The sequence below is a fragment of the Gopherus evgoodei genome, chromosome 7, assembly GCF_007399415.2.
Source record: "Gopherus evgoodei ecotype Sinaloan lineage chromosome 7, rGopEvg1_v1.p, whole genome shotgun sequence".
NCBI lineage: Eukaryota > Metazoa > Chordata > Testudines > Testudinidae > Gopherus > Gopherus evgoodei.
The window spans coordinates 65,875,606-65,888,073 of record NC_044328.1 but is presented as its reverse complement, the minus strand read 5'-3'; the positions used below and the strand labels follow the sequence as shown (position 1 = coordinate 65,888,073).

General features: G+C 43.8%; 1 protein-coding gene across 3 annotated transcripts in view; it reads right to left on the bottom strand.

The window, feature by feature from the left end:
• Positions 1–7,737: 7,737 nt before the first annotated feature.
• LOC115655500 (dual specificity protein phosphatase 13-like) overlaps positions 7,738–12,468 on the bottom strand; it is a 39,468-nt gene continuing 34,737 nt past the window's right edge. For all 3 annotated transcript variants that reach the window (XM_030571007.1, XM_030571009.1, XM_030571008.1), the window contains exon 4: positions 7,738–8,645. In XM_030571007.1, coding sequence (XP_030426867.1) covers positions 8,425–8,645 — 221 coding nt within the window. In that variant the 3' untranslated portion in view covers positions 7,738–8,424. The remainder of the gene's footprint in view (positions 8,646–12,468) is intronic.

Here is a 12,468-nt window from a genome sequence, read left to right as displayed (position 1 = left end):
GCTAAGAACCCCAGCAGGAATCAGGATTCTGTCTCTGTGGAGTCTTAGCACTTGTGTGCTCCCAACCCAGGGCTGATTCTCTGTGGTGCTAAGTGCTTCCTGAGTGACCTGAAGATCCCTTGGTTTCAGTGGGTATGGAGAATGCTAAGCACCTTACAGGATCAGGACCTGTCAAAGGTGGGTAATGTGTGGCAGATTTTGTCCACTGGAGACTGGCACTTCTCTGACAGAGGCAGGTTACTTTGGGCACTAGTTAGGAAATGTCTTTTAAATCAGCTGTGGAGAAATATGAATTGAATCTTGCTTGGATTTTTGCTTTGCAAATTTTCAATTTTTATTATTATGGGAATATTTATAGTTTTCCTTGGGGGCTTGCATTGGAGAGAGGTGTTTCATCTCCTGAGTAATTTCTCTGAGAACAGATTTGAAATCTCTGAATGCATTTAATTTGTCATCTTTATATGCCAATTTGATTATAAATATTTAATCAATGGTTTTTATTCTCTTTCTAATGGTTCTGTCTTCCCTGCCTGAAACCAAATCTTCCTAGTGCCTGAAAACTGAGGCAGAGCCTGGAAATGCAGGCAAGGATTTGGTAGGGGTAGTATGGACTCAGATATGAGCCCAGCAGTCAATACCTAAGTATAGCTGCAGACTTGGGTAACGTGGAAACTTTGTTGAAGCAGGCCTGTGTCTGTTAAAGCCACTAGTCCCTTCTGCCAAGAGCCATCTTCTAAAAGAAGTGAGATTTGTAGGGGGAAAGGAAGAGAATGAGACTGCTTGGCAAACCGAAGGAATGTGACTGTTCTAGGTACTGATGGTAGCAGAAAAGTGTTGTGGTGCCACAAGCGAAAGGAGATGTCCGACCAGATCCACAGTGAGTATAAATTAGCATTTTTACAGGAGAGCTCTAAAAAGTAGAGGGGTGTGTGTGTTTGTGTGTAAAATTAAAAATAGTTAATTAAAAGAGACAGTGTCAGTAGGTGGTTCTCAAGAAAATGCATAATTGTTTCTGGGTTCTGTAGAACTAATAAAACTTGTGCATTGCAAATAGCAAATTCAGTGGAGCTACACTCATTTACACCAGCTGAGGATCTGGTCTATAAGGTGCAGTGAAACTGGAGAAGTTAGAAGGAAGTTTTACAGTCCAAAGCCTATTGGGACCAGGGCCAGGGCTACACTAGCGGTGGGATTTGAACTAAGATATGCAACTTCAGCTATGATATTCATGTAGCTGAAGTCGAAGTATCTTAGTTTGACGTACCTGGCCGTCCTCATGGCGGTGAGTTGACTGCCGCGGCTGCCCTGTCGACTTTGCTTACTCCTCCTGCCAAGGTGGAGTACGGGCATCGATTCGGGGATCGATTTTATTGCATCCAAATGAGATGCAATAAATTGATCCCTGATACATTGAACACTACCCGCCGATCCGGTGGGTAGTATAGACGTATTGCAAGACTCCAGCTTGACACGATTCCAATAGATGTATGTACATTCCTAACTGTGAACAAATCTCAAGTGATCTTGCAAAGCATGAAAGTATTCTGCACATAAGCTCTTCATACTAAAGCATGGAGCAACTAGGCATTCCTCAAAAGCAGAGCTATCTCTGGTACACATGGAATGAAAAGCAGCAACCGGGGCAAATTAACAGTGGGCATACAAGCTTTTGTCAGCTTTAAAATCCTGGAAGGGCAGGTGGGAGCACAAAGGGAATGCAACTCAGATCTGGATACAGGCTGTTAGATCTGTCAAACAGAAGAAAAGTTACCCTGACTCCATATGGATAGCGCTCTGATAGCAGGGCTCCCTTTGTTAAACAAGAGCAGTATGTTCAATACAGATGCGGAGGTGGGAGTTCTATTTGTTAAATGGATCTTAGTCCATCATTGCTCATGGGTGTTATGTTTTTAGGATACTAGATTCAAAGAGCAAATGTATCTTTTTATTGCAAGTTGCATGCCAAAGAGTTATACTGGAAGTGATCTGTGGGTCCTTCCCATGCTGAGGCATTACAGACCTTGGTCATGTTTAATGTTCTAGTAGTATGACATGTTCTGGTGCAAGGGCCCAGGCTGTTAGCACAAGAGGAACAGCGAAATCATCCACCCCATGTACAAAGAAAAACTTGATAGAGGGGTGGTTCTTCCCATAACTACACTGAAACTATCCTAGAGAGATGGATGTTTGCCCTGCTCCTGTAGCTGGGTTGGTCTGAGGCTGTGAGAGAGACAAGGGAGGTCAGATAATACCTTTTATTGGATGAACTTCTGTTGGTAGAAGGCACAAGCTTTTGATCTTCAAAGACCTCTTCCTCCCATCTGGAGAAGGTTACCGGGGTGTCCAAGTTAATTACAAGGTGAGACACGTTAAGCATAGGGGGCTCACACATGTTGTAGGAAATCACTTAAAATCAAGTGGGCAATTAAGAATTAATAGGCAGTGTGTACGGTGTGTTATAAATTTGTTGTAAATGAGCCAGAGAATCCATGTTTCCATTAAGTCCTTTTTTTAAGTGTCCAGCAGAGTTATGAATTTAATTCCCAGGCTTGCCTTTTTGAAGGTGTTGTGCAGGTTTCCTTTGAGGATGAGAACTGACAGGTCAGATATGGATAGATCTTTTATCTTTTTTCTGTGTGAGTTCTTTTGAGAGCGTAGTGATTGCCTGGCTTCTCATAGTTGTTTGTTGGGGCATTTGATGCACTGGCTGATACACCACATGCTGTGATAGGCATGTGTACGACCCCTAGATCTTGAAAGGTGTAGGGGTGCATATTTATCATTGTAGCAATGGAGATATGTCTGCAAGGTTTGCATCTGTAGTTCTGGAAAGATGGTATAAATTAGTGCCCCGGGGTATGAAGAGACCAATATACATAGCTGTCATGGCTGTCTCATTCACATATTCATCTCCCCAGATGGTGTACATCTGTGCAATACCGTTAATTGTTCTTTGGGAAATCACCTCTCGTGCAAAAGCCACTGTCCTTGCTCCTTTCATGTTACTTATTTGGAGTCAGTAGCCTTGCCTCCCTTAGCTCTTCACAGGACAGATTTATAGTCTCTTTTCCTTTACAAATAAAACCCCAAGTGCAAAAACAAAGAGGGAATAATGCAGCACAGACATGTCTGCTGCAACATTCTCTATAATTACTATCATTAACACATGTCTGGGAGGGAGAGCCAGAGAGGTTGTTAATATATCTTCAGAAGGGGAGAAAAGATGGTCCAGTGGTTGGGGAGCTGCTGTAGGACTGGGAAGACTGGTGCTCAATTCCCTGCTCCACCCAAGACCCGTGTGACCGTGGACAAGTCACTTAGCCTCTCTGTGCTGCTGTTCCCCCTCCGTACAATGGGAATAATAGTACTTCCCTTTCTCAAAGGGATTTTAAAGATAAATACATCGCAGATTGCAAGGCTTATATACCACAGTAACTGAAGTAGGGTCATATAAGCACCTAAGCTGAATAAATATTGATGAAATAATCCTTAGTGCTCATATAGTGCCATGTAAAATGTGGGTGGGAAGAAGAGAATGCTTATTAGGGAACATACATGTATCTGTTATGACTAGCTCTGCACTTGCCATTATGGACAGAAAAATGCCACCACCTTATTCAGCCTATAGTATCTGCTGCCTGTTTCTCTCACAAGTAGTAATTAGTACACTTGCAGACACGTTTTACTAGAACTGACACTGCAGAGGCACTCACTATGGCAGAGTGAGTGGGATTCTATTCTCCTGGTGCATGATCAGCAAAATTGCCAGCTAAGTTCCGGTATCAGACTCCTTGTTACTGGTGAGAATTGCAGTGGCAGAAATAATGGCTGGATTTCTCAGATTCTGAAGTTGGTTTTGCAGAGCTGGCAGCTTGAAAAGCCATCTCAGTGAGCAAGCTCTGCACATGGGATCTGGAAGCTATTGAGTGAGAATAAATATGGAACCACCCCCTAATGCCTCTTTGATTTTTGTCCTGATGCTAAATGCGCTTTAAGTAATGTCTATGTGGTAACTAAGCCTGGTGGGAAGAAGCCACCAGTGTGTGTAATGCATGTAGGTCAAGGGTTATGATTACTTAATCTTCATAAAATATTAATTCCAAGATGCACCTGTGCCAGAGCCTTTATTTTCATAGATGCTCTCATAGCTATGGCGTGTGTTCAACAGGCAGGCAAGCACCTATTATATCCATAAAAATACCCGCAGGAGGGGAAGATAAGGGGGAACTGTGAAGTGATGCAACTAAGTTCAAAGAAAGGATGAGGAGGACTAGCTGCTCACCAGCACCTGGAAGTTATGGCAAAATGGGATGACTCAAGGGGAGTATCTGGGAGCCAACTTGACCACTGTGGGAGGGGAAAAGCTTTCCTTCTCTTTCTCTTCTCTTCTCATTGAGGATGCTATTGGTTCACTTTCAGCTCCTGTAGTTTGGCCTCTTTTAGTTCTCTGGGTCCCTCTCCCAAGAGAAAGGTAGCTCAACCCTGTGTGTATGCTTTGAATGTTATCTAGTAATAATAAATTGTGCTGTTGCCCCTGATGTCACTTCTCAAGTGGCTGGAGATTTCTGAGACCTTGCGGGTCAGCTTCCCTACGGAGGCTAAATCAGTGACGCAGAGTCTGGTTATAGTTTGAGTGTAACTTGCTTTATTTATGCATGTGTCATGGTATAATTCCCCAATCTGAACCTTAGAGTCCAAAAAATGGGGTACCAGCATGAATTCCTCTAAGCTTAATTACCAGCTTAGATCTGATAAGCTGCCACCACCCAAAAATATAGTGTTTTGGGGCACTCTGGTCCCCCCAAAAACCTTCCCTGGGGACCCCAAGACCCAAATTCCTTGAGTCTACAACAAAGGGGAATAAACCATTTCACCTCCTTCTCCTTTCTTCCTCCCAGATCTTTCCCGCCCTGGGTACACTAGGAGGTCACCGTGATTCAAACTCCTTGAATCACAACACAGAGAAATCAGGGTTTTTTCCCTCCCTTCTCTCCCCCTCCCAGGCGTTCCCCCCCTGGGCTCCTGGAGAGATAGACAGATTCAAGCTCCATGAATCTAAACAAAGGGATTCCCCCTTTCCCCCCTCCCTTCTTTCTCCCTGTCTCCCACCAATTTCCCGGTAAGTACAGACTCAATTCCCTTGAGCCTCAACAAGGGGAAAAAATCAAACAGGTCTTAAAAAGCAAAACTTTTAATAAAAAGAAAAAAAAGTAAAAGTTGTCTCTGTAATTTAGATGGTAAAAGTTACAGGGTCTTTCAGCGTATAGACACTAGAGAAAAGCCTCCCCCCAGCAAAATACAATTTAAAATACTTCCAGCAAAATACACATTTGCAAATACAGAAACAATCAAAAGACTAAACTTGCCTTTTTCCTGGTACTTACTAAAATTAGAACAGAAGAGATTTTTTCCAGAAAGATTGGAGGAATCTGCTTACATGTCTGGTCCCTCTCAGAATCCAGAGAGAACACGGACAAAGAAAGAATACACAAACAAAAACTTCCCTCCACCTAGATTTTAAAGTATCTTGTCTCCTGATTGGTCCTCTGGTCAGGTGTTGCAGGTTCACTGTTAACCCTTTACAGGTGAAAGAGACATTAACCCTTAACTATCTGTTTATGACAGCATGTGCACTGGCCCTGACTTGAGATGGTCAAACAGCATATGGGGCAACCCCTTCTTCCAGATATCTTAGCCCAACTCCAATGCTTGCTCTGTTTCAGGAACTGACTCTAAACAGAGCCCCAGATTCAGTCTCCTGCTGCTCATACAGCTCCCTCTCACCCAAACCTGCCTCTATGCAAAAACTCCATACATAACCAGAACTGCTAACAGCACAGCATGCCTGCCCGTGAGTCAACATTTGCTTGCATGCTAAAAGAGAGAATCTAGAAAACTACATGGGATAATGACACCTGGTGACACCTGCCATAGCAGGACTTTTTGTGACACCTTTCATCCCAGCAACTCAAAGTGCTTTGCACACATGAACTTAGCCTCACAACACCACCATGAAGAAGTTACATATTATTATCCTCATTAGCTAGTTCAATTAATGCTGCTGGGCCTGCAGTGACTTGGAGTGGTCATGGGAGTCATGCCATTGCTATTGTGGGGTTTGCTGCTTGTGTTGCATTGCTGTGTGCTGTTGAACATGAGCTGCTGCTGCTGTTGGTGGAGAGCTGTCTGGGGATAAGAATTTGAGCCCCCTGAGGAATCTGATCATGTTTCCTTGTCACAACACTGACTGGGTCGCAGTCCAAGTTCCCCTGTTATAATGCGAGGCACATGTCAATAATGCATTTGATCATTGGCTGTTTTATTTTAATTCCACTGTGTAATCATGGAGAGGCATGGAATTTATGGGGGTTATGACCTCTCTGGGCTGGATAAATGCATTGAGCCTTTGGACTCATGCCTTTCTAACATTGCCTGCGCTCTGCTAGGATTGCACAGAAATGCCCTATTGTACCGTACAGACCGAATTAAAGACCAAATTAAAGTGAGTCCGGTGCTCAGAAAAAAGTGTCTGGTTGACAGCTGTGGAGAGTGAAGGCTTCTATCCACAAAACAGGTACAGGTCGGGCAGTGACAACACAAGATTCCTCACACTGCCCCATCAATACGCCCTGCCCCTGACATGGAGGGGGACCACCTACAACAGGGAAAGGGTAGTTCAGCTTCCATGCTTGTTGAAATACTTGGCCTCTCTGCTGAAACTGGGAATCTCAGACCTTAGAGTCATAGATTCCCAGGCTAGAAGGGACCACTGTGATCTTCTAGCCTGACCTCCTGTACAACACAGGTTACCAAACATCCCTCACATTGTCCCTAGAGCTTTTCCTTGAAAAGTTGTAATACAACACTGATTTTCTCCCCTACTCCCCATCATTAACTGTGACTTCCCTCCCAGCCACTTTCTCCATTCCTCAATGGATCGGTCTTCTTCCAGCTGTCCTACCTTAACAGTGGAGACAAAATCAACCTTGCTGTCACCTGACTCCTTTGAGGATACAAATCATTAGCACTGGTGGCAAGGGCTTACCAGTGCATATGAAAAGGAAAACATCACCTAAGTTTAGCCACCAACTCTGCAGGGAAGTCTCATTTTCATATTACTCTGAGACATACACAGGAAAGGTGCTGCATTCAGTAAAAACGTTACTGAGTGGCAGTTTACAAACCCAGCAGTTCTGGGCAAGTGTATATAGCCCTCTATTCCTGCTCAGAATCCACAGTACTAAAAACACAAGCTGCATGACACTTTCACTACTGCAAGCCTTTAAGAACTCTCCAGGGAAAACATCACACCAAATTAATCTGCTGTCGAGTGGAAATTCTATATTATTTGCCTTTGCCAATGCGCTTCATGGAGCTGTAATTGCATCAAAGTAAATATCTCCTTCCAGTTGTTCATGAGAGAGAATGTGGTCAATTGGACGTAAAAGAGAAAACTGAATACAGAGCTGCTGCTTTGGATTTGGTAGGTGCATTGTTCGGTTTTGCTGACATAAGGTTAGCGTTCCTTTTTCAAAGGGAAAGATGGAGAATCTGAATAGAACATGGCACTAGATGCCAGGGGATCTGGATTCCTCTCCTGGCATCGTTACTGATTTGCAGTGCATCAGTGGGGTTTAACATAGACTCATGGACTTTAAGGTCAGAAGGGACCATTATGATCATCTAGTCTGACCACCTGCACAATGCAGGCCACAGAATCTCACCCACCCACTCCTGTAACAAATCCCTGACCTATGTCTGAGTTAGTGAAGTCCTCAAATCATGGTGTAAAGACCTCAAGGTGCAGAGATTCCTCCAGCAAGTGCCATCTTCAGGCCTCAATTTCCCCATATGTAAAATGGGGCTAACATTACTTACCTACCTCACTGAGGGGTTGTGAGGCTTGAACCAATTATTTGCCAAGTGTTTTGAGACACTGGGATTAAAAGCCAATGGAAATGGAAGCTATGATTGTTTCTATATAAAATAGCAGCATTCAGAACGTGGCTGTGGGCTCTGACTGTGTTGTGTTAATGATTTCACAGATGTGTATCAGCTTCCAGCACGTCACTGGGCCCTCACATATCTGTTGATCATTATAAGGGTCTGAGAGTGTGGGGTGGTTGTGAGGGACCCCAACAAGTCCACTAAGGTTTGCTGGGGAAGGAGGGGATCCAATGAAGGGGCCAGATGGTCAGCTGGTATGAATTGGCATTAGTCCAGTGGAACGACATTGACAGGCACCAACTGAGGGTCTGGCTTGTATTTCTGCAGAAGGTGAAATTTCAGACTCTCCCTGCTCACTCCATGTGGATTTCTCCAGGCAACTACAGCACAGTCCTGCTTCATCTATCTTGCCAGAGGTACAATCTTCCTGGAGGCAACCTCTATATCTTGGTCTATAATCAGAAGACGTCCCCCCATCTAAAGCCTGAGGGGATCTATTCCTCTTCCTTTTTCCCTTGCTAATCGCATGTCTAGTTCCCAAAGCTGCTTGAGGAAGCCGGAGTTGGGACAGACCCCTCGATGTTTACACACAGCCTGAATTGCATCAACAAGGGTTTTGTTTTCACAGATCATTAAGAAAGCAAGTACAAGCGTTGCTGATCGGCTGATCCCCATTGCACAGTGAACTAATACTCTGCCTGAAAATAAAAGAGAGAGAGCAGGTGTTACTATTTTACACCGTATCTGCTGATAGAGTTCATCCAGCCTGAGCTTGGCCGGGCTACTGCTGCAGACAAGAGCATCTAGACTTTCATGATCAGACCAGGCATGGTACATCATTTGTGAGGGAATGTAGTCTGATGGTTGAGGACAGACAAACTCAGGGTGTGTCTACATTGCACCTGAGAGCAAACCTCCCATCCCAGGTTCCCAGACTCATGCTAGTGCGCTCAAAATACCTGAGTAGATGGCACTTTGACATTGAGGCTTGGGATCTGAATGTCACCCCCAGCCACCAAGTCTTCAGAGCCTGAGTTCCAAACTGAGCCGCAACATCTGCATGGTTATTTTTAGCAGGCTAGCACGAGCCCTGCTAGTGCAAGTCTGTGGTCCCAGGTGCAGTGTAGACATGTCCTCCGAGGTTCTATTGTGTGCCATTGGCTTATTTTGGCAAGTCATTCATCGCTCCAGATGCACATGTAGATAGGGGAGTAAGGAGGTGTAAGGACCTGTGCTTGACCCCGCATTGTCAGAGCCTCCTCACCATCCTGTGCAAGTGGGTGCAGAGTGATGGTGGATTCTCCCCCAGTGAACCAGCCAGTGGAGCTAAGCTATCATGAAGGGGGAAGGGATGCATGCCAGAAGAAGGGCTGGAACAGCTTACTTCTATCATAAAACAAGGAGGGAGCAGGGACTGATCTGTGCCTGGATTACCATTTGATCCCCGCTCTCATGATGAACTGCAAGGTACCAATCCAGCCCTTCGCCTCTCTGTGTTGTGGTTCCCTCATCCTTCTGCAAAACTCTTTGGCTCACAAGTCTGCCTGTAAAATGTGGGCAGAGAGCCTTTCCATGAAAGCAGGTATAGAAACGTGCAGTATTATCTAGTAGAGCTGGTTTAAAAAACTCTGATTTTTAAAAATTTCCAACAAAAAAGTGAACAAACTTTTGTAAAATGTCCCCATTGTTCTACCTGCTCTATTTATCTGTCTGCAACACAGAGGGGAAGACTTTTCAGAGGTGCTGACAGCTTTTTGAGCTGAGAGTGAAAATTAAATCCTAATTGGCATTTCTTTGAGGAAAGTAGCCTAACATTTGAATAGGCTGTCTGCACTCATCTGAATATGATTTTCTTTGCTCTTTCCTTTTACAACAAGGGCTTAGCAATTGCTGCTATCCCTATGACATTCAGTTCATTTTTTACTAGCAGGTAACTTTAAAAATGGATAATTGACTATCTTGAGTATGCCACTGATTTCAGTAATATGCAAACTATGGGAAGAGCAGTATAGCAAATCCTGCACTGTGTCACCATCCTGCCCTGGAGACACCCTCTCTAGGTATGATTGGGTAGTTTGCTTTCCACAGCTGTTCTGTAATTGTTCTCTTCTCCTCCATTCAAACTAGTGGGAGTACACTCAGCACTCACCACTATTCAAGATCCAGCCCAAATAGGGAATGGGAGATTTATAGAAGCAGGTTTGAGACCAACTCATTTTTCAAAAGCCACTAATCCATCAGATTTCCTGCTTACCAAATGCTATTCATCCAACTCAGCTAGATACTGTTAGAATACGTTACAACTTATGTCCAGAAGAAAGTGAGAACAACTGATCCCAATGGATCCCAATGGGGCAGAAAATATCCCATTTTGTTGTCCCTTGGAGGCAGAATACAACCATTGTGGTTATTGTAAGCCTTTAAAATGCAGGGACGTTTGATGATGTGGACATTGTAAAGCCTACAGCTTGTCAGGCTTTGTCCTTGGTTTGTTCATTCTAACAGCACATTAGCTTCTCTATTATCAGGGATCAGGAAAAAAGGACTTGTCTCCACTTGAAATGCGACAGCTGTGCCATGGAAGTGCTTCAGAGTAGATACTACCTGTGCCGACGGGAGGCGTTTTCCTGTTGGCATAGGTAATCCACCTCCCCGAGAGGTACTAGCTAGGTCGACCTGGCACTGTCTACGCTGAGGGTTAGGTTGGCTTAATTACAACGCTTGGGTGTGGATTTGTCATGTATTCAAGTGACCTAATTAAGTCAACTTAATTTTCAAGTGTAGAGCAGGCCAAAGATACCTCTGTTTGGATGATGTCAATCTGTCCAGCCAAAGAAATGTGTTTGCTGTGCCTGTTTCCCTGGATGTTAATACCTTGTACTTTGTGCACTGGCTTTCATCTCATATTTCATTGCTTTTGTGACACTGCTTTTATTTAAGGAGTTTATAGCAACAGTTGCAATTTTGACAATTGATGACCTCATCGTCACATGCTCAGAGAATGAGCGAGCATGTGGTTTAAAACCTCTTCTTGTCAGCAGGGTCAGAGAAGGTTTAATTTCACAATGGCCTGTATCTGATGAGACAGTCACCTTTCACTATCCTGGCATAAGAAACCTGAGCCCTGCCCCTAAATATAGACATGTCTGCAATAGAAAGTAAAGGACAAATATAGACTACAAGGAAGTAGAGCAAACTCCCCTCTGTCGAGAGCAGATATTGACCAGGCTTTAAAACTTTTTTTAAAATCTCTTATATTGATCTTGCAATCAAAAAAAAAAAATGAGCTGCTGCTTGTTTTATCATTTTTCCTTTTCATATACAGATTTCAGAAATTATTGAGACAAATCATGATCCCCTTTCTCATGCTGAATTGTATTTTACACCATGAGTAGTTCCATTGAAGTCAATGGGAGTACTTGCAAAATAGGCCAATATGCGCTGTGAGTAAGGGAAATGGCCCTTAAAAGATAATTCCTTTGCACTTCAGAGTGCTTCATTTTTAAAGTTCTACCCAACCGTTAAACCTCATAATACCCCTGGTAGGCAGATAGGTTTTGCATTGCTCTCCTTGTTTTACAGAGGGGGCAGTTGAGACCCAGATAAGTTTGGACTGCAATTTTCAAAGGAGACTAAAGGAGTTAAGCACACAACTCCTGTTAAAATTAAATAGGAATCAAGTGCCTATCTCCCATTGGTTTCTTTAAAATCCAAGCCTAAGTTGCTTGCACAAGGTCAAACATCAATTAGTGGCACTGGGAGATTCCAGGGGTTCTTACATACCCCAGGCCCAAATAGTGGAAATCTTGGAAGAAAGGATGTTCTTGGGAGAAGCCATGGACACTTTCTTTTATGTGTCTGAAAAACACTGTACGTATTTATGAAGCTTAGGAATAATAATATTAAAAATGTCCAGGGTTTGAGCTACATCCAGAAAAGAAGGTCCTACTGGTTTGGGTCTGACCCAGCACTAGATCCACAGAATAGTTTGGATCTGAATCCAAACTGTCCCTGAAATTCAGCATGGTTAAATAGGAGACTGTTCTGAGTACTTGATTCAGGTCAGACTTGTCAGGCAGAACTCCATTTGTTGGCTTTGGGCTTGTGTACATGGCAAATTTGTGAGCGGCAAGCCAGGCGTGTAAATCTACAGCGCACTAGCTTGCTGTGTTGTGTGGATCCTGCCACCATGCACTGAAAGTGCCATAATGTGATTTGACTTTGACTAAAATTTCCTGTATGGAACTTTTTGTGCATGATAGCAGGGGTCACATTGCAAATTAGCTTGCGGCAGCTGTAGATTCACCTCCTCGCTTGCCACACACTAGCTTGCTGTACAGACAAGCCCTTGGAGTGTGAAACTGCAATCAGCAAAGTGACTATGTTTTTTTTTTAAATGTTGGGTTCCATATTTATTCTCGCTCAGTGACTCTTCCATCTCAAGTATGCCCAGTCTCCATAGGTGCTGAAACAAGGGGGGTTCCGCACCCCCTGGCTTGAAGTGGTTTCCATTATATACAG